This window comes from Danio rerio, chromosome 6, assembly GCF_049306965.1.
Source record: "Danio rerio strain Tuebingen ecotype United States chromosome 6, GRCz12tu, whole genome shotgun sequence".
In the NCBI taxonomy this organism is placed as follows: Eukaryota; Metazoa; Chordata; class Actinopteri; order Cypriniformes; family Danionidae; genus Danio; species Danio rerio.
Window position 1 is genome coordinate 46625968 of NC_133181.1, and position 27368 is coordinate 46653335.

The 27368-nt window shown below is 36.4% G+C and overlaps 1 protein-coding gene across 4 annotated transcripts in view; it reads right to left on the minus strand.

Annotated features, from left to right (window-relative positions):
* The window catches only part of shq1 (SHQ1, H/ACA ribonucleoprotein assembly factor), a 72530-nt gene that overhangs the window by 14081 nt on the left and 31081 nt on the right, over positions 1-27368 (minus strand). For 2 of the 4 annotated variants that reach the window (NM_001080600.2, XM_073953114.1), the window contains exons 10-11: positions 26291-26414; positions 10702-10822 (exon numbers count right to left, since the gene is read on the minus strand). In NM_001080600.2, coding sequence (NP_001074069.2) covers positions 10702-10822; positions 26291-26414 — 245 coding nt within the window. Of the gene's footprint in view, positions 1-10701; positions 10823-13741; positions 14360-26290; positions 26415-27368 lie in introns of those variants that run through there. The other 2 variants (XM_073953115.1, XM_073953116.1) reach the window with 2 other exon arrangements.

Consider the following 27368-nt stretch of genomic DNA (forward strand, 5'->3'; position numbering starts at 1 on the left):
ATATATATAGGGGCTAATAATTCAGGTGGGCAAATTCTTTTTACATTTTAAAGTATACTCAGAAATTAACTCATTTATATGTGATCATATAGAAATGTTTGATAAAAAAGTAGAAATTTAAAACAAGTTAATAAAATATTCCAAAACTAATTTTAACAAAAATAAAACAATATCACTAAATACTGCCCTTAAATAAACCATGAAAGATAATATTAATGTAAACAATGTATTTTGTGACACGATGAAAAAAACAATATAGTATAATATGAAAGGCGTTTCATTTTGTCTATATGATAGACATTGTCATATTGCACAGCCCTAGAGCTGCACACATTTCGGTCAAACCCTTACCACAGAGTCTCAGCTCAGATTGACTGTACAAGCCAAAGTGTTCAAATGCCGCTAAACCACATACTGAGACTGAATATGATCCACTTATCTGTGTGAGCTCTAAAAGACTAGGATCACTTTCCTCACACCAGCGGGACATTTCAACCCCCCCCCCCCTCCCCTCTCTTTCTCTCTCTCTCTCTCTCTCTCAAACAAGACTGTGGCTATGCCCTACAGAGAAAGGAGATTGTATACAGTTTGTTCCCAAAAACATTTCTGCCATGCAGCTCAAATGAACAACAATGCAAGATTTTAGTTTAAATGTTTTAGTAAAACCTATACCATCATGGGTCAGATGCACAAACACAGCCACCATGTTGCTCTGAGCCAATACTCTTAAGAGCAACTAAAGTGCTAGCCAAGTGGTAATTAGTCTAGCTCTTCTGATTCAAATTAAAGCGACCCCTCTCTATTGTAAAACGGACCAAGACTAATCTAAGAGCCTTATGCAACTGGTCTCACAACTTAAAGCTGTACATGCAATAACAAAAGATTCATACTTAAAGAAAGTTTATAGAAGATTATATCCTTATTGGAATCAAATATCTCAATAAAAATGATTTACATTTGACATTGGTTTAATTGTAAACAAATAAATCAACAGAATACAACATGCTCTATAATGAATGCCATGCATAGACTGCGACACAAAACAATATATTTAAAAAAAGCAAGCTGTATTAACTGCATCAGCAGACCCGATATTAAATAAGAAATATCAAATCTAAAGTATTTCAGTAAATTTCATTCAAACTCGGTTACTGAAACCACTGTTTGTTAAAACCACCATTGTTTTTTTCCAAACGATGTTTAACAGAGCAAGGAAATTTTCACAGTATGTCTGATAATATTTTTTTCGTCTGAAGAAAGTCTCATTTTATTTCTGTCAGAGTAAATACAACAGATTCGATTGCAGGTGAAACAAATTTATTCTTCTCAAAAAAAAAAAAAAAAAAAAACACAAATGTATCCTCAAAAGGTTAAACAACAAGTTTGGGAAAACAAAACACCCGGACAAGGAAGCACATGGTCGGCTGTCAAAACAAAACCGTGTGCTCCGAACACACAATGACAACACAAACAAGTAATTCAATCCATGCTCGTAACAATTTCAGCTAGAATAAAAGCAGTTTTTAATTCTTAAAAAAAAATTTAAGGTCAATATTATTAGCCCCTTTAAGGTATATTTTTACGATAGTCTACAGAACAAACCATCCATCGTTATACAATAACTTGCCTAATTACCCTATCCTGCTAGTTACCCTAATTAACCTATTTAAGCCTTTAAATGTCACTTTAAGCTGTATAGAAGTGTCTAGAAGAATATCTAGTTAATATTATGTACTGTCATCATGACAAGGATATTATAAATCAGTTATAAGAAATGTGTTATTGAAACTGTTATGTTTAGAAATGTGTTGAAGAAATCTTCCCTCTGTTAAATTAAAATTGGTAAAAAAAAAAAATAAAAAAAAATCAACAGGAGGGCTGATAATTCAGCGGGGCTAAGAATTCTGACTTCAACTGTACGTCATACCAATGTAACTAATAATTATTTTTTTACAAACAAAATGCAGCTTTTTCAAACTTATTTCCCGAAACCACCAAAAGCTGGACAGTACGATTAGTAGTAAACTCATTGAATCGGATGGCAAGCTAGAAAAATGCCAGAGTGGGCAAAAACAGAAAAGGTCACAATCAAACTCACGGTCCTCTAAACTGAAGTGACAGCAATCCTTAATAACCTAAACAGTGCCATTAACCCGCGCACATACCAAACTGAGACATTTTAAGCCTGATTTCCCTCAATGCTAGAGGGGGATTTCACAATTCACTTAGCTACTGAAGCAAGAAGTGAAAACACAGTTTCCCACACCTCTTTACTCAGTCATGATTTAACACTTACTGACAACAGTAACGTCCACTCTGGGGCAACTGGCCACAAAGCTTTGCAAAACCCCTGACCCATGTGGCCCCTGGAGGCCTCCCAACCCTCCAGCCAGGGGCTCGAGTCCCAGGAGAAAAACCCTTGGCTGAGCATCAGTACTCTGACAATGTGTCGTTTCTCAATGTCAGAGAAAGCAACTTTCTCATTCTGTCAAAAGATAAATCCTTAAGCTCACCTTTAGCAGGCTGCCATGGTTGCTGATCGGAATCCAACTGACCCAATTAAGGAGTTTGAACACAAAGGGAAACCGAAAAGCAAAGCTCTGTAAGACAGCAGCTCCATTGCACTTAGCGAAACACGGTAAGTTACACCTTATCTAATCTGTTTTCTGAACTGGCCGAAGAGTTGACTCACTAAAGTAAATGCTGGATAGGAGGGGGAAGAAAAGATAAGAAAATGCCAGTGGTCTCAGAGCTTGGCACATATTGAAATGTGTAGCAGATGCTCATCAGTTCTGAATGCAATTGATTGCAGAGTATAAGGTCATCGTTTTTAAACAAACAGCATCTGTAGATAGAGTATGAAAGTTTTTTTCGTACTAAGTTTTGCAAGCTTAGCTTATGTCTTTAGGTAAGCCCTTTGTGGTTAAGAGGTTGTTTTTTTTTGTACAGATTAGATGTTTTTACCTTCTGTAGAGCTTTATATAGGATCATTGTTAGAGCAAAAGGTCTTTCTGTAGTGGTTAAGGGCTGACATATAGCACCATGGTGCTCACGGCAACCCGATAGATGCATGAATTGACAGAATGTTGGATAGACAAATTAATGTATGTATGGATGGATGAAATGATGGAAAGAAAAATGAATGGAAGAAATGACAGGATGCATGGATATAAGGACAGATGATAAATGGATTTATAAATGATTGAACGATAAGAATAATGGTAGGATGGATAGATGGAAAAATCAACAGACTGATGGATAGACAAATAAATGTATGGATGAATGAAATGATGGAGGGAAGAAAAAGAAGAAATAAGAATGGATGGATAAAATGACAGAGTGAACACAAGATGGATTTCTAAATGATGGATCAATGAGAATGATGGTAGGAAGGATAGATGGATGAATTAAAATTGTTGTATAGACAAATAAATGTATGGATGGATGAGATGACGGAAAGAAAAATAGATGGAAATGAGAAAGTGAATGATGTATAGATTTATAAATAATGGATTGATGAGAATGATGGTAGGATCTATAGATAGATGAATTGACAGAAAGGTGGATAGACAAATAAATATATGGACTGATGAGATTATGGAAGGAAAATGAATGGAAGATATGACAAGATGAATGGATGAAATGAAAGAATGACGGTTGGTTGGATAAAGGAATGGATAAGTGAGATGATGGAAGGATAAATTGATGGAAGAAAGGACAGGATGGATGGATGAACTGAAAAATTGGGGGATGGGTAAAAAATCCATGCATGCATAAAAAATAGAGAATTAATGGTGAATGGGTGGATGAAATGACAGAACTCTGGATGGATTTTTTCTTTAGAAGGCCTAACTATAAAATAATAAAATATTTTCAACATATCCTGTTTTACTCTCATACAGTTTTTCATACAATGTCAAACTATTAAAAGAAACTAAAATCAACTTCCTATATTCCTTAGTCTGCTAAAACTATTTTATGGTGCATTTTTGTCCTTTGTAATGCTTGACAGTCTTTTAAATCAGTGATCCCCAACCCCCGAGGAGCAGAACAGTACCAGTCCGTGGATCAATTAGTACCGGGCCACACAAAAAATTCATTAATTATTTCAGTTTATTTTACTTTCTGAGTCAGATTTTTTTAAATGACCATATTCTCTCTGTTACATCTCGATAACTTGAAAGCAAAAATTTAACCCACAAGCTAAATAAGTAAGAATGTTTCTTTGCGAAAGAGAAAAGGACAGCCCAGTGAAGGACCCACAAACTGCCAAGGAATGGATCCTCAACATGTCAACAAATCAGAATGTGTAAGAAGATGATCAACTTGAGATCACAAAAGACAGCTTCTGTTCACATATCACGTCTTTTCCATGAGCAAGTTCGTTATTTCCAATGGAAGCCGTGAGCGCACTGTGAGTCACATGAAAAGAACTGATCGATAAACTTCATATTTTGTTTGGAGAATACACATTTGTGTAGACTAATTGTCTCAGACAAGCACTGCAATGCTTTTTATTTTTTCATGAATAAAACTTGTTGGGGACCAACTTGTCTTAAATGAAAATGAAATGCATGTGAAGAATCTTCAAAAGCACATTTCAGTGTTTCGATAAAACATTCAGAAAACCCTAAGCATGAGTAAATCATTGCAGAATATCATTTTAATAAATAAAGTAGGTCATATGGGTTCAGATAAGGAAAAGTTGGAAACCTCTGCAATAGCAGATGGATACAGGCCAAGTTTCCTGAAACTCCTCTGCCCATATAAAAGAACTGAGTAATGGTGCTTGTTGTCAGGCAAGCTGCCATCAGAATGACAGATAGTGAATTCATAAAGCAGTGTCAGTCAAACAGTCAGAAAGAGGAGTGTCCAACTCAATCCACTTTGTTTGTTGTTGATCGGAGGGTCCGCACAGATTTAAATCACACTTGAAGTCTTTAAGACTCCATAAATTTGAGCAAGACACACTAGCAGCCGGGAGGACTTGAAGAGTGAAGAGGCTGGTTGGATTGAAGAGAGACACTATCAATCATCCCTCAGGGGCAGCGTTTATTAAACCCACCATTTATCACTAGCAGCTGATCGTGTCTGACTGCCGATAAGAGATTCGAGGAGGAACTGCTGCCACAGACGAGCGTGGATAACATCTATAATCCAGAGATCTCATAAAGGCTACGATCACACAGTCAGAGGTGGATTCAGAAACACTTGCGCCATATATTTCACACCAAGAACCTCTAGGAACAGGACCTTAAGGAACAATTTGACCTTTAGTAAGTGAAAATAACATAAGAATCTGAATTAAAGAACTTCAAGTAATTGTAATTTTTACCTAGATAAAGCTAATTTGTTTTAAGACAAGCTTTGCATGCTTTTTAAAGATTTATACAAATAGAACAAAAGTAGCACAAGCATAAAGAATGGAAGAGCAAACATACAAAACAAGAGTAACAATCTACAAGATGATAAAGAATATTTTTAAATATGGACAGAGAGAATGTTAAACACAACTAGAAGCAATAAACAGAATGACACAAATAAAGAAGTATTTAAATGCAGAACGACAGATAGGGCTGGGCGTTTATTTAAAAAGCAATCAAAATTGACATTCAGAACCTATAATCAATCTATTTTTTTCCAGGTGGTTTTTATTTGATTACTTTCCCTACCGCGTGTTGAGTCACAAAACCCCGCATTGGTTTATTGCAGCCACATCTGATCTCTGGTTAAGTAGGACGATGAACCCTTTCTTGAGCCTTACTTTGCACTACATTGACAATAATTGGAAGCTGCACCAGAGATGCCTTGAGACGACTTATTTTCCATTACTTTAAAATGATTACTTACATTAAAATATTTGTTTACAGAACATTAAAAATGCACTGTTTAAAATATTATTTACAGGATATGCAAGAGTCATTTTATTTAGAAGAGATACTGCTTATTTTCACTTTTAATATGAAAAACATTGAAAATAATTTTGTTTCCAAATGCAAGTTATTTATTTATTTTTTGACTGTTGGTTTTAGGCAATGTGTGTTTTAATATTAGTTGTTCAACTTTGATGTTCAATAAATAATCATAGCAGATAATGTATGTTTCCTTCAATTATTTTAAAATCAATTAATGCACCCTTCATGCAAAAATCTCTGACTTGTAATATGTGCACATATTTACTGTACAAAACCTGTCAGTGAACTATGAGGGGCAAAAAAAAAAAAAAAAAAAACATTAATCGCAATCGGGTTAAAATGTTCAACTAATCAAGATTTTGATTTTAGGCCAAATCACCCAGCCCTTACAACAGAGCAATACAACTTCATTCATTCATTTTCTTTTCAGCTAAGTCCCTTTATTTATCTAAATTCACCACAGTGGAATGAACCACCAACTTATCCAGCATATGTTTTACGCAGCGGATGCCCTTCCAGCTGCAACCCATCACTGGGAAACATCCATACAAACTCATTCACACACATACACACACACACACACACACACACACACACACACACACACACACACACACACACACACACACACACACACACACACACACACACACACACACACACACACACACACACACAACGGACAATGTAGCTGGCCCAATTCACTTATAGCACATGTCTTTGCACTGTGGGGGAAACTGGAACAACCAGCGGAAACCCACGCCAACATGGGGAAAACATGCAAACTCAACAGAGAAAAGCCAACTGACCCAGCCGGGGCTCGAACCAGTGACTTTCTTGCTGTGAGACGATTGTGCTACCATCTGTGCCACCATGCTGCCCGATGTTTAACTTTTCTTAATTATTTCTTAAATACAGTAAAAAGGCCCTGTTTGCCTTTAATTTTTAAAAGTAAGTTTTTCAATTGTCTATGCAGTGGGATTTTGGGAAATTAAGTCAAGTACTTACATGACTTTTTAGAAAAACATCATTTAATTTCACTGATGTAATTGGCAATTAATTACTTTTTGAATGAATTAACCCAACACTGACTGAGAGTGATAGATAAAACAATCAAGAAAATGAGAAAATTAGAATGACAGGGCTTTGGAGGCATGAAACAGCAGATGGATGGACAGACGGATGAATATAACAGCATAATAAAAAGATGAAAGTACAAATGAAATCAAAACTAACCACATGATTTTATTAGCTCACATTGCTAGTTTTGTGGTGAACAATTCGTCTGTGCATGTCATTAAGAAAAAAAAAAGGTCTGTCCTTGTAATCTCAAATTAAAATCTGAAAATGCACATCTCAGATTACATCTGTCTGAGGAATTGGCCCCTCCAACTGTCAGTTTTGACAGCAAACGGAAATGGTGAGAAGGAGGTGTCTGTTAGGTTGTAATGACTCTCCCTAAACCCTTCTCCTGATCTTTCAGCATGAAGTGCCTACTTTACTACATCCAATCAGCTCGCAGTTGAAAAAACAAGTCACACCCACTTTTCTCATTCAATATTTCATTTCTCTAGGAACCGTGCACATCACAATATGAAAAAATTAATAAAATAAATAAAAAACGTTGCAGCTTCCAGTTCGTGCAGACTTTAATGTAAATATAGAATGACATACAGAGAAAATACTGGACTTATAAACTGTTTGATAGACAGTATGATGGAATGAAGAAAAAAAAGAACAACAGATAGACAGATGGATGTGTGAAATGCCATGAAAAAGAAAAAATCTGAATTCTTCTTTTGCACTCCAAAATGTTGCAGTATAACACTAAACTGACAACCGCACTTGTGAATGCAGCCAAAGATAACCCGCTCTGATAACTGGACTGGGGCGTCCTTCTGGGAGGATTTTTTGGGAAAGAGAATTGTTTAAATAATCTGACAGAGGATATGTCAGATGTTGAAAACGCTGTCACAACAAACCTACAATGATAACAGGGAGTTGTCTACACAAACCAGAGCAGTGGGGATTTGATCAAATGCTCCAGCACTTAAAAGGAGGAGCGAGTCTCCTGCAGTCACTTCCCATGACAAGAGCGGCTTTGTCTCTACTCAAAGGGAAAGTTTCAGCGTTGCTTCAAGACGACTAAAGATACTCTAAAAGCATGCAAACTGGAAATCAATTTTCAGCATGATGTTGAGAGATGTCAAATGCCTCAAGGCAAGTATGACTAAGATACATTAGTGGCACTAGTGCTGTCGTACATCCTGCGCTTTTCAGCAGCTCTCCGGTCTGGCTTTCTTTTGTTCTGCTCAATGAAGTGCATTGAGGAACACAGGTATTCAATGGCTGATCATTGCTACTGATGTGTCAGATAATGTATTTGGTGATTGATGGAGGACTATGCTTAGAAGTCATTATTTTTAAAAGAAATAATATGCTAATTTTATTTCAAGGGGGAGGGAATGAAGATACGACAATCCATTATCAAATTTGCCCTTCATAACCCGAAGGCCTAGAAAGCATGACTGAATTTTTCAATGGAACTGTGCAGCTTTTCTGTGGATTGCGGACAAAGAGTCTCTGTATCCAAAGCCAATTTCTCCTTTATTTTCCTCCCTTTGTGTCATTGGAAAAAAAAAAAACAGGCTGGTTTAAACTCTGCTATTTTACACATTCATTATTAATTAGCTGTCAAGGCCACATTCTTGCCAGAAAATCTACGCTTTGGCAAAACACAGGGACGAAAAATTACGGTGTAATCCCCGCAGGATGCTTTTCACGTCTGGGCACTGGGCCTACGACTTCAGATGCACATTTTTCAGCTGGACTTTTTATAGACAAACGCACCATTTTAAGCTGCACACCAGCCTGGGAAGTAGATCTCATTACTGAATTATGCACCGGCTGTAGTTCCCATTTCAAACGTGGAAGTGATTTAAAAAAAATACTAAAAAAATGGAGAAATCATGATTGCAATACCATTCATCGTGATTCAAGTTCAAGTGTTTAACTAGCGGAGATGGAACCACAACAACAACAACAACAACAACAACAAAAAGATGAAATAAAACTTAATTATTTGTGTTAATTGTGTTATGCTGTCTACTACTGCTTATTGGTTTAAGGTACTCTGTTTTACTTCATGCGATACAAGGTCAATCCATGCCAAAGCTGACAAAATTACGTCTGGACAATGTCTCAACCCCAAAGAAAGAATCAACAGAGAAATGTTTTGCTCAGATAAAATAATGCTTTCTTTTGGAACCATTGTGATTTTACTTTAATTAGTGCAAGTCAAAATAAGAATGTTTTCCTTCATTTCTCATTACCATAATGCAACTAATACATTAAAATAATTATTAAGTACAATACCTAATTGCACATTTATTGTTTAGAATATTTATTGTGTGATTGTATTTTTCCTATAGCAGTGTTTTACACACCATGACAGTATTTGTTGTACTACTTTTAATATGTGACCCTGAACCACAAAATCCGTCATAAGGAGGGATGTCCAGATCCGATCACATGATCGGAAATCAGACACAATCACGTGGTTTTAGACTCAATTAGAATTGGACGTTACCTCCCGATCAGGACTTGAACATATATGTTATTTTTAACACATCTATAGTTATGCCGTGGTTTAAGCCTCGGCTGGGTCAGCTGGCAGTTCTGTGTGGAGTTTGCATGTTCTCCTGCGTTCATGTGGGTTTCCTCCGGGTGCTCCGGTTTCTCCCACAAGTACAAAGACATGCGGTACAAGTAAACTGGATAAGCTAAATTGCCCGTAGTGTACGTGTGTGAATGAGAGTGTTTTCTAAAGTCCAAAAAGTGAAGAATTGATGTTATTTATTCCTTGATTGTTCAAGGTACCTCACAGAAGTGCTCTGTTTGTTAACAGAGTTGTTGAATGTTAAAATAAGGTGAATTAAATAAAAAAAAAGAAACATCCTGGATCTGTTTCTTCGCTCTTCTTTATTCTTTTTGATGTATTATATCGGATCAGGTTTAGGAATCGGTAGATACACAAAATCAAATGACTCAGACTCTGACTCAAGGGCAAAAAAACCTTTTTGGGACATTCAATAAAAAAATTGGGATTTTAAAATCACCTGAGAGCTGAATAAAATCAGAATTCCATTAACATCTTTGCTAGGATAAGACAATATTTGGCAGAAAAACAGTTATTCCAAAACCGGGAATCTGAGGCTTAAAGAAAACCATCTAACCCTAAAAAATAAAGTAAAATACTGTAAAAATCTCCTTTAAAGTTCTCCAAAGAACTTAAGTAAAAATTGAGTTTGGATATGTTCACAGAAGAAAATTTAGAAAATACCTCCATGGAACATGATCTTTCGGCACAAAAGACAAATTCATTCATTCATCACTTTGAAGAAAACAAAAATCATACAACCTGAGTATGCATTAGATTAAACTGAAAATGGAATGAATATGTGCTTAACTATAATGAAAGAGTATGTCTTTCTTTTTTAATGTTTATTTGTGCAAAATATAATATCATATTTTCCCCTTTTGAGTGTGATGTAAAATGCACATAATTGTATGTATGCGCATATGAATATTTAACATATTCTCTTAACAAGAAGCCTTACTCCTTGTAAAACTGTAATACTCATCTCTTGTGGCTTATTGCTTTAATGAACTTGAGTTTTAAAGCTCAGCAGGGACTCATGAACTGTATGATTAGCAGAAAATCAGAACAGGACCAGTTACATTAAGGTTGGCAGAATAATGAGACAGTGTGCTGTATAGAACATACTTAACCCTCTGGATCCAGATGCAGTAGTCTGTGATATAGAGGTCATTGAGGATATAGGCCGGATCATTCTCCCGGAAGATCTTATGAATGGCCAGCAGACATTTCAGGATGCATGCCTTCCCTGTGACAAAAAATGTGTAATAAATTTTAGTTTTAGTTTCATATAAATGTTCAGTGTTGAATTTAAATTATTTCACATTGATGAAATGTCACAGTTACAAATATTTAATTCAATTAGTGCCTCTAGATCCTTTCTGATATTATCTGTATGGTATAAAGTGTTATATAAAGAAAGGCGATTGACTTGGAGAAAAAAAAAATTATATGTATATATTCCAATTTTATGTACAAAAAAGTCAAAAAATGCATGACACTTCAAAACTAATATAAAAAGACAATAACAATATTAAATCCACAAGAACCGAGTGGTTTCATCCAAGTCTGAGGATGGATAACCAATTTAGAATATCAACAGATTTTTTTTAGGCTTTTGCACACATTTAATGCTTACAACATTTAATTTTGGGCAATAAAGCTCAACCATGCTTGCTTGACCTGAGAGTCAATGAGAGACATTCTTGCATGTGTTGGAAATATGAAAAACCCAGTCTAGGAGTCTCATTACAAGCAGAATTCTTTATTGAGACATGTTGGTTGTTCTGCAGTCAAACAGCATCTTCAAGAAGTCCACAGTCAAAGAAGTTACAGTCTAACAACAGTCTGCAAGTCTATCGAGTCTAATTTGGACAGAGTCGTCCTATGTGTTACGTGTTATGGGAGGGGCAGCGTATAGAAAATGGGCATGAAAAGCTTTAGTTGAAAATCTTGTCTTAGAGTCTTGAATAGATCCTGAGGTTTCACCTGCCTTTACCACCTAGAATCACCCAGAGACTAAGGCATTAGTCATTGAGGCCCTGCCCATAGTATTTGCATCACCTTGAGATCTGCCAGTGCTTAGAAAGGCAATACTGTAAGTTTAGACAATCCCAATCCAACCCCATAAGCCGTTTCCCCTACACATCGTCACATGAAGGGGTAGGGGTGTCCCAATGGTCTTTAGCTTGAAGGCGTAGGACTAAGAGGAAGGGCTAGATAGCCCTTGAGACAGAAATTTTTCAGGACCACACTCGAAACCAAGGGGTAAGAAAAGTTCCCAGAATATACAATCTACAACGGCAACATGGATGCACATGGAAGTCAGGAGATGCACAAATCTGTATTTTTTGTCATTATTACGATTTATTTATTTATTTTTTTTAAACAAGCATATGTTAATATATTCATAACGCGTTTGTGTTTTACCGTCATGCTTTAAAAAAAACCCTGCTATAATAAAAACCTAAAAATTTTCGCTATCCTTAATAATAACCCCTGTAAAGTAGTTCCCAAAACTATACTTACTATCATATCAACTATACTTTACTTTCATATCTGACACTCAAATACCCTGTCAGAAAAGTCTAGTGGCTGGGAATTACCTTTTTACTGTCTGGTACAATGTTAATGTTGTTTTTGTGTGTTTACATAGATGAATATGGTCACGATATAAATGCACAGAACAATTACAATCTTATTGCCACATTTCATCGTTATGATAACATAATATTTGCCTTCGGTGATTTCCTGAAGATAAGAAAAAAAAATTAGACAACTGGATTAATTACCGCAGTCGCAATCACCAATCTCATATGAAGTAAGAGATCGCGATGACATGTGCAGGTGTTGTAGTGCTGTCCCATTTCTTAGGGATACATTTTGTAGCCCGGGGAAGGGGAAGCAGTACAAAATAGAATTGGGATCGGGCCTTAACGTCTCTGTCACCTGTGCTGCTGAATTAAATTATATAATTAAAACCAAAGAATATATATATATATATATATATATATATATATATATATATATATATATATATATATATATATATATATATATAATTTAGAACTAGATTATATAAATGTATACTTTAACATATGTCATGCATATACTGGAGCTTCAGGATTAACCAATGAAGTCAGTTCATGTATGCAAATCAACCGTTATTGATCTTCTATCTATACTCTCTAATTATTGTTTGTGTGTCCTTAGAAGAGCTGGACTTTTATATCTTTATAGTATAAGCTCAAATGTTTGACAGGTAAGAATGACCCATCAGGTCCAAAACCTCTTAGATTTGCTTAAAAGTGTTCTCATTTGTGTTCTGAAGATGAACTAAAGTCTTCTTTGGAAGGAAAGAGGTTGAGTAAATGACGACAACGTTTTAAACACTTGAATTATTCTAAGAGTACAGTGTCCTATAATTGTAAACAGTAAAATTTACAGATGCTTAGATATTAAGAGCATGAGACTGATTCCTGAAAGACCCCAGTGACAGACGATTTTCTATATTGATTCTGTGGGGTAACACTTTATTTTGATGGTTTATTTGGGTATTAGTAGATTGTTTGCTTAACATCTGTTGATACTGCTCTTTCAACAGACATTTAACTGACTATAAGAAACCTTGCATGTCAAGTACATGTTAACTTACACTAACCCTAACCCCAACCCCAACCTAACAGTCTATTTGCAATGTAATGAGAATTAGTTACCATGTATATGCAATGTAACATAAATTCAACAAATGGACCATCAAAATAAAGTATGAACCTCGCCGGTGACCTACTTACACCTGCAGCTTCTCCACGATGGACATCCAGCGTTCTCCAGCCTCCGGTGCCTAGACTGCTGCTCTGCACAAGAGGTTTGGCCAGAGAAGAAATGGTCATGCCCCTGGTGTCTCTTCAGGGTTTTTTCCTTCACTTTCATAAATTGGTGAAATTTGGTTTGGGTCTTGTGGAGCTGCTCATCAATGTATCTGCTCTTCAGTGTTTGGACTTTCAGTAGTGCAAATTAAACCACACTAAACTGAACTTCAACTTTGAAAACTGGACTGAAACATTTTCAAATTACTAAGACTTCTATAATAAACTGCCTTGACACAATCTACATTATAAAGCGCTATAGAAATAAACATGAATTGAATATTTTACATTTTTGAATATTGTATGTTTCTCCAAATTTTTTTCTGTGTGTTTGCAGTGAATACAGCTTAGTTATTGATCAACTGTGCAACTTTTTGAAGCAAATAGGGGAAATTTGTGCTGAGCAGATGCTTTTTTCAACCCTTGGAAAGATGATTATATTTTCCATTTTGGCAGATGATTTCACAACACACAAAACACATGAACACCTTAAGCGCACCATGCTGCAGTGATGATATTTGTTGTCATAACACCCATCTCCCAAATAAGGTGCAAAAAATATCCCCTCAGCGCCACGCAACGGGCTCAGTTGTGAAGCGAAAGAAGGGCCGCGAGGATTCTCGAGCCGCCCACAGAATAGCCTGGCAGCCGGTGGAGAAATTCCAGCCGCCTCAAAAAACAAACAGTGCACTCGCACCGAGGAAAGCCTTACACAAACATTTGGTTCCCATTTAAGCTGGAGCTCTTACCCATAGAAGCCGCTGTGGCTTCCAGCTTCAAGACATGCGAGAAAAACGCCAGGAACTTGAGCCGTATTCTGTCTTCCTGCATTCTTCCTTCCTCACTCTCTCTCTCTCACTTTCTTTCTCTGACCTCCATCCATAATTGAAGGGTTTTCTCCTTTTCTTCAGTGCTCCCTGGGAGAGTGGAGAAAAAAGTCAGCTTTGGATTCTTCTGAAGACCAGCTGTGGGCCTGCGCGGAGCCGTGTGTGCTGGGTTTAGATTGCATGTTGAGCCAGTTAATCATGTGCTGCAATCAAGCGTCTCAGGGGATGAGGTCGAGGAGAGAGAGAAAGAAGAGGAATGGGGTGATAAGGTGAAATTCGGGCCCTAGAAGTACAGATGGTGAAGGTCCACAGGGTGCCGGCGGTTAAAAAGACAATCTCACGAAGCCTGTCAAAAAACATGCCTAGGTCATATTTCATCAAAAAAATGTTGGAAGCGAAAAGAAAAAAGGCAAAAAGAAAATAAATCCCATTTTATGGCCATTTATAGTCGATTTCTTTTTTTTTCAAATAAACTGCCAAACATATCAGCTCAAAATGCATCTAAAATTCAAAACTTTAATTTTCCTGGTCACTGGAATATATTAACATACATCAGGGAAAACAAGTGTTGAACACGTCATCTTTAATACTTTATATAAAAGGCTTTTTTGGTGATGGCAGCTTGAAGATACCTCTCATATGGAGAATGAAGCCACATGCACAGGTCAGGTGTGTTTTTTTCACAGATTTTAACAGTGTAAAAATTTGGATGGTTCTGTGGGTTTCTTCTATAAAATAGGACCTTTAATTTGTATTTCCTATTAGATTCAAGTCAGGTGATTGGCCAGGCCATTCTACAGCTTGATTTTCTTTCTATGAAAGCATTTAATAGTTTACCTGTCTGTGTTTTGGATCAATGCCTTGCTGAAATGTCCACTCTGGTTCATATTTATCCTCCTGCTAATGTAAATGTTGGACTGAAGCAGCTAATATTAATTTACAATAGCGAAGGGCAGAGGCTTGCTAAATAAATACTGAGAGATTTCAGCTGCTGTCTTGCCTTTTGCCTTTCTACACCTCCCTTTCCTTATGTGTTCAACACTTTTTCCTGCATAATTTCATTTTATTATGCGTAACTTAATTTGTAATGTAACTAGTTTAGTTTTCTTTGCATATATGGATTTCCATGGTTGTTACCAACATTTCAAGTCAACAGCATCTTTAGAAATATGTTTTCTGAGAAACGTGACTTGTTGAAGACTTATTTTCCCCACTGAGTGTGCTCTGCAAGCTGACATTTTAATCAGAATAAACAGCTACTTATAAGCGGAGAAAGAAGATTTCCATCTCTTTTGAATAAACAAAAAGTAAAGCAAACACAGTATAATTGTGTTGTCATAAGATTAAGGTAAAAATGATAAAAACAAAAAGGTCCATCTTTCTTTTTTCTTTCTTGCTTTCTTTTCTCTTCTTTCTCTTTCATGAAATATGACCTGGATATATTTTTGACAACCTTGCTGAGATTCAGCATTAATCTGCAAATTTATTCACATCATACAACATGGTGACACTGACTGCTGCCTGTGAAAACCCGACATGAGTGAACAAAGCAACTGTCCTCCAGAAACAGCTGCAAAAATTACATTAAAGAACACTGACATCAAATTATGTCACATCAAATGGCCTACATCTATCATGGTGAATTTGGCAATGCACTTTAAGACTGATCACGTTGGCGTAAAGATGACAATCCCTGCCGAGCAAAACAATGAATCTCAATAAGCAGCGATGGAGGATGGCAAAAAAGCTAAACTCTGAAGGATGCGAGAGGGTCTTTAAAATTCCACGAAAATTAACTTGGTTACAAAAAATACAATATAACTTTTATATCGCTTGAAATGTGCAGTCCTCACACTGCATGTTTCATGTTTTTCTTTTTTATGTCAGATGTTTGTTCCAATTTGATAACAAATGCCTTGCAAAATGGACTTTACAGAATGTTCTGCCATGATTATCATATGAAGATAGCATGCTGTATTTGTTTCATTCAAATAGCATTTTAGCGTATGATATGTGAATTTATTTTGTATTTTTTTTACAGTTATTTTGTCACACTTCATGCTTCTCTTGCTGTAGGCATTGCCAGTGTTTAAATCCATGAACGAATGTTTTAAAATTAAATAAAGGTTTCTCGTGCTCAGATAAAAAGCAATGAAAGAAAAGGCATTAATAAACAAAGCACACTGTGTTGGCATGTGTCAGTCAGGGCACAGTTCATGCACAAAACTCTTCTAATGAGCCATATGATCTAACTCAAGTGTGTTAAATGAGAGACATGCAAAATATGCAGATCGACGAGGCATGCGGATTGGTATTAAGAAATGCTGATATACTTCATTAAATATAAGATTGCTTCATAGGTCTAGAGAGGGAGCTTTATATTGATCAGTTTTAGTATGTTTTTTTTTCAGAATTAATTCATTCAGACATTATAGTGACATTAAAATAAGTAAATAAATCAATAAAACTTGGGCAGCAGGAAGTTGAAAAAAAAAACCCTAAAATTGCAATAAATAATTTTTTTTATACGAAAATGCCACTATGAAGGAATTACAAAAACTTGGGTTAATCAGCAAGCTGATAATAACACAACACAATACAGTGGAAATAAAAGCAAAACTATGCGGTTAAAGCTCCCATTAAATTAAAGATTTTATTAGATTTTATTAACATCAGTACTGTTACTCTAAGATATCTATAGTATTCGATATAAATCTGATACAAGCATGTAAAGCTTGTCACTTACACCCTATTCACATGGATCGTCTGCATCAATGGTTGACAAGTGATTCATTTTGGATGATTCATTTTGTAAAGTAAAATTAAAGAAATGAAAGACAACTAAACTGAAAGTACAAACATACATACAAATAAGTAGGCCTAAAAAATAAATAAAGCAGCTATTTAGCCTAAATATAGAGAGATGTACAGTATTTGGTGAAGTGATAGTCCTAAGACAGTCAATAAATAAGCTTTTCCATTTACAGTTTTAATTTACATTTTCCTTGTTGATTATATTTTACCATCTCATTTTATGTCTCAATTATTGTACATAAATAATAAATGAATAATTAAATAGGCCTAAATAAATATTTATTTAAAGATATTACCAGCGAAACACAGAGAAACCGTCCGGCGCATGGTCTAAAGAGCTCAAGTTGTATGCTACTTCCTCAAAAGCATAAAAATGAATTAACCTACCTCAAGCTGATCAATGAAATTGTAAAAAAAAATAATTTAGCCGCAGGACGTAAATTAAGATAAACAGATACACAGACATAAATAGATCAACAAATTTATTCATGTCATACTTGAATTGATCGTCAAGTATTGGATTAATTGTAACCAATCAAATGCTATTTAGTATCTGACATGCCCTGCCCATTTCACGATGCATCACATTTTATGTGCTTGTACTTAATCACTCTTACTGGCAGACTGTTGATAAAACAAAATGCTATTGGCTGTTTTTTTTAAAAGGGAAGGAGCTGCACTATGTCCCACCCTCTCTTCATGTTTTGTTTGAGATTACGTCAAACATAGAATAAAAATGCATATTTCAAAGCACTTCAAGGGACATTCAGAGACATAGTTAGCCTAAAAATGAACATTTCCTCACCATGTACTTACACTTAAGTAGTTCTAAAGTTTTAGATTTTTTGTGAGCTATCCCTTTAATACAGGCATGTCCCTGAACGTCCAAACATTACATGAGCATTTACATTTGTCCACAGTGCATCTTCTAGGCTTTTACCCATAGACTTCCACCTTAATCTCCTTGAGGGCCCGCTGGCTTTAGCAGAATCTCTCAGAGAACGACCAGACAAGCTGCCAGAGGGCTGTTCAAATATTTACCCCTGGATAGCATTTCCATCACGGCCTTCCTCGCGCAGCATCATTAATGGGTTTGTTTTCCTACTACCTACAACTGTTTGCTTTCACTGCAGCTTAAACGAAGTGCCTCAAATTAGAGTACACACACATCAGATACACACCTCCATTCATGTTCTGCCGACAAATTAATTACCCAGGAGTCACAGAGTGACAGGGCAGCCTGCTTTCATACCGCTGTTACCATTCATTAAAGAGAAGCCGTAGCGCTTGCAGGGCTCTGATGTTTGGAAATCTACAAATTGTAGGCTTGAGTGAGATGTCACAGGCATTGTGTGAAAATATACAACAGCGAGTCGATTACAACCTAGCACCTCCATGAGAAGAGTAACAAATGAATATGATACTGTCGAGTGAAATTTAAAAACCTCTAAGGGCAGACAATTAATCTGAAATACAATTTCATCCCAATTAAGAAGCGCTCAACACTGACAGTGATTTAATAGCAGGGGATCAGTAAGTTACTGTGCTGCTGGTTGCTAGCAGGCGTTTCTGCATACTTGATTGACAGATCTAAGGAATGCACTTTCATTGGTCGTTTCTGCTTATCTGTATACAGTGCACCCGGAGAGTATTCATAGCGCTTCACTTTTTTCACATTTTTTATGTTAGAGCCTGATTCCAAAATGGATTAAATTCATTTATTTCCTCAAAATTCTACACACAATACCCCATAATGACAATGTGAAAAACATATATTTTTTAATTGTTGCAAATTTATTAAAAATAAAACACTTGAAAAATCACATGTACATAAGTATACAATGCCTTTGCTCAATACTACAATTCACAGCCTGATGCACCTTTGGCAGCAATTACAGCCGCAAGTCTTTTTGAACATGATGCCACAAGCTTGGCACACCTGTCTTTGTGAATTTTTGCTGATTCCTCTTTGCGCTACCTCTCAAGTTCTATTGATATTATGGTGGTGTATTTTGCGTCGTCCTGCTGGAAGATGAACCGTCTGAGGTCTAGAGCACTCTGAAACAGGTTTTCCTTCAGGATGACTCTGCACATTGCTGCATTCATCTTTCCCTCTATTCTGACTAGTCTTCCAAATCCTGCTGCTAAAAAACATCCCCACAGCATAATGCAGCCACCACCATTCTTCACTGCAGGGATGGTATTAGCTTGGTGATGAGTGGTGTCTGGTTTTCTCCAAACGTAACGCCCGGCATTCACTCCAAATAGGTAAATTTTAGTCCAAATAGTTCATCAGACAAGAGAATTTAGTTTCTTATGGTCTGAGAGTCCTTTAGATGGCTTTTGGCAAATTCCAGGCGGGGAGTGACTTCCTTCTGGCCACTCTACCATACAGGCCTGATTGGTGGATTGCTGCACAGATTGTCCTTCTGTAAGGTTCTCCTCTCTCCACAGAAGAACGCTGGACCTCAGACAGAGTGACCATCGGGTTATTGATCACCTCTCTGACTAAGGCCCTTCTCCCCATCACTCAGTTTAGATGGCCCGCCAGCTCTAGGAAGAATCCTGGTTGTTCCAAACATTTTCCACTTATGGATGATGGAGGCCACTGTGCTCATTGGAACTTTCAGAGCAGCAGAAATTTTTCTGTAACCTTCCCCAGCCTTGTGTCTCGATACAATCCTGTCTCGGAGGTCTACAGATAATTATTTTGTCTTCATGCTTGGTTTGTGCTTTGACATGCACTGTCAACCCTGGGACCTTATATAGACAGGTGTATGCCTTTTTAAATAATGTCCAATCAACTGAGTTTACCACAGGTGAACTCCAATTAAAGGGCACCTAGGTTACCCCTTTTTTCAGATTTAATGCAAGTCTTTTGCGTCTCTAGAATGTGTATATAAAGTTTCAGATCAAAATACCCATCAGATTTTTCATTATACCTTTTACAAGATGCTGTCTTATACTGATTTCCAGCAGGGGGTGGTTTTGTCGTACTGCGCCTTTAAGCCGATTCTTTCCCGCCCACTGTTTCTACATGCCTCCTCCCTCAGCTGCATCAGACAACAGACAGACTTAAAGGAAGAAGGTCTCACATAGCGTTTGTGAGATACTACAGTAGGAACTAACCTTTACTAATCAGTATTGTGAAGTTGCATTGATGAGTCACACACAATATCGTTACAAAGTTAACGCGCGCGCGCGCACACACACACACACACACACACACACACACACACACACACACACACACACACACACACACACACACACACACACACACACACACACACACACAAMACACACACACACAAACACACACACACAAACACACACACACACAAACACACAAACACACAAACACACACACACACACACACACACAAACACACACACACACACCGCAGATGATACAAACACACACGCAGGTAGGCAGACAGACAGAGCGCGCTTAGCCTAGTTAAGGCTAACCTCAAGTGTGGATATCTGTTATGCTAATGTACAAAATAAACCTGATTTAACTTCCACAAACCGGGATTGAAGCGTCTTCTTTTATAATTGTTCTGACACGCGGCTGTGCTGATGAAGTAAAGCTGAAGTAAAACGCTGTATTTAATTACACACATACTCTGTTTTAAAACACTTTAAACGTGAAACTTACTCTTAATCACATTTGATGATGATTACCAGACTACCAGAACATGTTAATGCGCGCAGCTGTCAATCAATTCGGTGGGCGGGGGAATCACACACCTACGTAATGGTGCGATCGATTTGAAAACAGCTCAAATTGGCCGACCCTTTTTTTTGTAGTTAAATTGAAAAAAAGGACTGGGTGTGTTCATATCACCCCAGTATGACGGTCTATACACTATACCAACACACAGATCTGTCCAAACAGCTTGAAAAGTAGATTTTTTACCATAGGTGCCCTTTAAGCTCCGGAAACATCTCAAGAATGATCAGTGGAAACAGAATGTACCAGAGCTCAATTTAGAGCTTCACGACAAAGGTTGTGAATACTTATGTACATGTGATTTTTCAGTTTTTTTTTATTTTATTTTTTTATGAATTTGCAACAATTTAAAAATATATATTTTTTCACATTGTCATTATAGGGGTATTGTGTGTAGAATTTTGAGGAAATAAATAAATTTTATTAATATTGGAATAACATAACTGTAACATAAAAAATGTGGAAAAAGTGAAGTTATATGAATACTTTCCGGATGCATTGTACAGTTGAACATAGCTTACCATTAGTAGTCACCCTGCATAGTCACATTAATATACCAAACTTTGCTGAAAATAAGACTTCTGGACAGAGTGAAGTGTGTATTTATTGCAAATGTCACACAACTGTTTTTCATTGTTAGATTTTTAGACTCACATTGAAAGATCTGGACTCCTTTGCAGCTTTAATTGACTAGGGTATGACTGACATTTAGGTACTGTTTACTCTACTCCACTTACCTTTTAAAATGGCATTTTAAGAAATACCAGACTGGTGTTTTTATTATGTTAAAGAAAAATTATATATACAGCCTAAAACGCATCATACAAGACAATTCAATTCATGCTCACTATGCATGAATGTATTTTGCTGGCATCCATACTCTACCGCTTGTGTAATGTACATATGACAGAGGCTTTACAAATCGGAGAAAAAAATATGCAATAGTATTCCAGATATACTTCTGAAAACCCAGCATATAGCTGATTATTTTAAGCCCTAATCATCAGTTGTGAACATGACAGCTTTCTTCTTCGATATGAAGGGGTTTGCTGTCACGACAGATTTGTTTCTAGGCAGACCATTAAAGAATGAGACACTTGTTTAAAAGAAATCCGGTAAAATTTATCCAATTAGATGATGATTTCAAAACTCCTGAAGCGTTTCCAAATTTGTGTGCCATACAGTATTCATCAGATGTTCAACTAACAGTCTGTGGGCTGAGAGCTCTCAGAGATCAATGAATCATTTACTGTATATTTAAATGCATGCATATCTATTTTTATTAAATGTGAAGGTCCAACTTTCAAATATCTGTGGTTAATAGAATCTTTATATAAAAAAGACAGCATGAAATTGCATTCCCAAGGATTCAATGTAACAGTTAGCATGAAATAATGTGTTTATTCATTTCCATTTGGCTCGATCGTTTATAATATTAGGGTCTTATTAATCCATTAATCCATGGTTCTTTATAAATCCATGTTTGAAATTTAGAGTTTTATTGTATATACATCTTCACTTGTATTAACACTGATTTTTAAACCCCATGATTAATTTTTTTACGATTTTAGACCTATTTGATGCAAAAATAATCTCCAGCCTGTATACCTTTTCAATTAAAAATTCTGTCGTTTTGATCTAAAAATTCAAACAATAAAATTCTGGTTTGATGTCCTTTGGTGTGAGAGATCGCCATGTAAAAACCACAATTCAAAGTGAGCGAATACTAGCATACCTTCCTCTAATTAATAGGTAAAGGTGCTGTATGTAAGTTTTTGACTCTTCTAAATCATAAAAACACCATAATATGTTTGCAGATATTTAAGACATGCTAAGTGAACATTCTTGTTAATCTGAAAAACAATGCTAAAGTCAGATATTTTGCTTTGAAAATGTGCATTCAGTGCCGAAAAGGTGTCTTTGTTTTGATTCTTTTAACCCGCCCACTACTAGTTTAGCCAATTATATTTCAGCACCCCGGATTGCCTTGTTGGAAAACCATGTATTACATTCATTCAGTCAGAAAGACTCTCAAAGCATTAGCCTGTAACCAAAATGCTCCGGTGGACAGTACCAGACTCCAAAATGAGATGCAGATTCAAATTTCCACATGAGGTTACTAATTAGCAAATAATATAAATATTACGAGTGTAAAAATTAGGTGAGCAGGTTACATTGTAACCCGATGTCCTAACAATACACAATACGTGACGAGATTTGCAGCGATTTGGCTTTTTTTCACCAAACGAAACAAGACAAAAAATTAAATACAGCCATTCAAAAGCACAGAATATGCACTCACTCATGAAATGAAAAGACTTATAATCTAATTAATACATATTAAACCTCTTTAGCATTATTCTTTGTAGATGCTGAATCACTGATATGTGTTGGTTTTGAGTCTAAAGTTCAATTTCAAAAGGTTTATTTTATTTTCAAGATCTAAGGTAATCTATCTGCTGCTTTTAGTAATATGGCAATAAATGGCATTATAGTCAGGCTCGCTTCTGCTGTTCCTCAATCTGGCAACCTGCGCTTGTGTGTTTTGATCCAGCAATGCAATACCTAGCTCAACCACTGGGTGCCAAACTTACATTTAGGGCTCTATTTTAATGATCTAGGCGCAAAGTCGTCCGAATCCACTTTTGCTATTTTAAGGACTTATTCCGTGTGGTCAAAAATTGAGTTGTATATCCAAACACATATGCTATGCCCCATATGGTCCAAAATCTGAAAGGTGGACAAATCTAAGCTTGTTATAATTAAAAAAACATAAATAAAAATAAAAAGTATAAATAATACTGCTAATAATAATTACATTTTACAAAATGCAAATTGTCATAAATAAACTGAAAAAAGACACCAGAGATGAAGAAGGAATGGAGGCGGTGGTTTTTTATATTTATGTAGAAAATAACAATTTCTTTTTCATTTGTAAATATATTTGTGTATTGCTGTACATTCTGTGTGTATTAAGCAATGTGTAAGCGTTTAAGGCGCACAACTAACGAGCTTTGCGCTGGACTTTAGTCCTGCTTTCAGCTGGTCTATTGCACAGTCTACTTTAGTTCTTCAAAATAGCCCTACGTCAACAACGCACCTTCACACACCTCTCTTCTAGACCGACACACCCATGAGTCCACAAAGTAGCGCAAATGGATTTGCTATTTAAACAATGCAGCGCAAAGTGGGAAAATTACTGTTGTGCTGGTCTGAAAATAGAAACACATCGCAGCAAACACGTCTTGCACTGGGTGTATGATAGGGGCCTTAAACTTGCACCTTTAAAGCACACAAAAAATAAAAACATCTCATCTCACAAACATTATACTGGCAAGTTTTTGGCCTATATCTGAAAGGTCTTCATTTTCATTCACGTTACAGCAGCCGGCAACTTTGCACAAGTAAAAAACAGTCCCGGAACATACAAATATTTTTTCCTCAGTGAACAAAATGTGATGCAAATGGAATCTTCCATAAATACATATTGACAGCACAAATGAACTGCTGAAGTGTGTGATTTTGCCAACTCTACTTATACTTCCCTTCTCAAAATCAACCATACCTCGCTAATCCCAAACCTTCCGAGCCATTTTAATTGCACTTATTTATGAGCTCCAAAATCAACATGTGTTGGATAATCTTACCACACACGCCCGAAAACGTGTTTACACAGCGCTACTGTCTCTCCCACAGATGGCTTCTTTGATTTAAAGGTTGCTCCTCTCTCAGAGATATCAAAGGCAACAGTGTCTAGTCTGCAGAATTGCTGATTTCTTCAGAAGTGCGGAGACATCCCTCTCGGATTCCCTCGCTCTTAACCTCCCTCCCACTGACGCTGACAGAACAGCAAGACTAAGCACACCGAGACATGACCAATCTGTTGACTCTCCTGTCATGGAAAATGTCTTTTACCGAAGGCCCCTGCTGTTCGGGGAGGGCCGGTGAACAAGTGTTAACTTTGGTCCCGAGTGAGCAACTCTGTCTGCTGTGGGTAAATTTAGGCTGACTGTGTCAAGTTCCTGTTTCTGTTAGTCTCTTAAAAGTCAAAATGATATAGGATTTACACTTCTATAATGCAATGTTTTTCCAAGATTTACAGAGAACAGGAACTGAGGAAGGGGACTAGATTTTAGATAAGACTAGATAGATAGATAATACAAAACTTGATTATTTATATAATTTTATACTACATTTAATACTAATCCATATTTTAACGTTTTAGTTAAAATTTCTGTTAAAATGTATTAAACTAAATAAATAGTAATAAACAGGATTTATTTATAGTATTTATTATCATTTGTTAAGGTTAGTTAATGAAAATGCTATTTTTTTAATTTCCAAAATGTACACTCACTGGCCACTTTATTAGGTACACCTTACTATTACCGGGTTGGAGCCCCTTTTGCCTTCAGAACTGCCTTAATCCTTTGTGTCATAGAAAACAAGCAACAGGAAATATTCCTCAAAGATTTTGGTCAATATTGACAGGATAGCATCACACAGTTGCTGCAGATTTGTCGGCTGCATATCAATGATGTGAATCTCCGTTTCCACTGCCACTTACTGGATAATTTCTCTTTTTCGGTTAATTCTCAGTAAACACTAGAGATGTGTGAAAATCCCAGTAAATCATCAGTTTCTGAAATACTCACACCAGCCCATCTGGCACCAACAACCATGCCGCATTCAAAGTAAATCACCTTGAATCACCTTTATTCTCCATTCTGATGCTCGTTTTGAACTGCAGCAGATCGTCTTGACCATGTCTACATGCCTAAACGCATTGAGTTGCTGCAGTGTGATTGGCTGATTAGAAATTTGTGTTAATGAGCAGTTGGACAGCTGTACCTAATAAAGTGGCCGCTGAATATTAACTAACATTAAATGTTTGTGGCTCACAAATGTTACTTTTGATCTTCAATATTTATTAGTAAATGCTGAGATTTAGATTTAGAATAATAAATGCTGACATACCCTCGATTATTTACAATACCTTTGTGAGGAAAAAAAAGACAAAGCTAAAAGTGAAGTTCATTTTTAAAAATCTCCAAAGTTCAACGTTTTTATCCTGTTAAACAAAAAAAACTAGCTATTTTCAGAAAGATTGCATGTACCATAGGTTTAAAGCAATGTTTTAAAAAGTTATTGGATATTAAAAATGTAAAGACCACAAAGATCAGACACATGCATCAACAAATCAAGACAGACTTCATGTTGGTTTCAAGCGATGTACAAAAGTTCATCTCATAGTTCGAAGAAACCTGCTTCCACAGATGTAAGAAATTGAAAGAGATCTGCTTGCTCTCATTGTAAGGGCAGCAGGGATCCTCGTAATGAGGTGGAAGCACTGCAGGGTTTATAGGGTGAGGGACAGGTCACGCATTTAGTCTTGACCCTCAACCCCATACTTTGGTGGCTTGGAAATGGCTAAGAAGTCTGGAAAATAAAGAAAGACGGACAGAACTCACCAGCCTGAAAAATGCATGCTGCGTCTTTCACTGCTAATGTGACCAGGGAAAAGTGCCGATAGAGCGGGTAACACAAAGTCCTCCTGCCGAAAGACACCAGCACGTCTTGCACTGAGTGGTATGTCTGAAACACACAAAAAATAAATACACATTAGGATTTCATGTTTTATGTGCACTATTTTTATACGTAATGATTTTTATACTACACAGGCCATATTTTTCCTCCTCTAAAACTCTCACAGAAACTATTTTGCAGTTTTATATTTCCAGAACACTTCATTCTGTATGACTAATGAGCCGTTTCCTTCATAGGGACAAGTAAAAATACAAATTAGGGCTGCCTGATATTGGAAAAAAAAAACTTACATAGCAATATTAAAATTTTTAGCGATTTATATTGCATTTTTTCCACAAAATAACTTAATTAATTTTCAGTTGATTGGGATGATTTTGTAAGGGAGTGCATAAAATATATATAATGAACAAATTACAGGGAGATATATACAAATTAGAGCAAATATAGGAATGAAGGAGTCTAAAAATATACAAGTACAGAAATAAAATAAATGTACAATAAAGCTGTATATTCTTCATTGTGTAAATAATTAAATACAATTAATTTTTGCTAATCTCCCTGTGTTTGCGTGGGTTTCCTCGGGGTGCTCCGGTTTCTCCCACAGTCCAAAGACATGCGGTACAGGTGAATTGGGTAGGCTAAATTGTCCGTAGTGTACGAGTGTGAATGAGTGTGTGTGGATGTTTCCCAGAGATGGGTTGCAGCTGGAACAGCATCCACTGCGCAGAATGTGCTGGATAAGTTGGCTTTATTCCGCTGTGGCGACCCCGGATTGATAGAGGGACTAAGCCGAAAATGAATGAATGATTGAATGAATAATCTTTGTTAAAGCTAAAACGTCATAATTCCTTGTGCCCAAATGCTTTAAACTGGCTTAAAATGTTTACACAGGCCTTAAAAAACACGAGCAACTATTAAACTTTGACTTTATTGTGGCTAAACTGAGGCCCCATTTACACTAAGACGTTTTAATTTTGAAATGCATGAGTTTTGATATGGTTC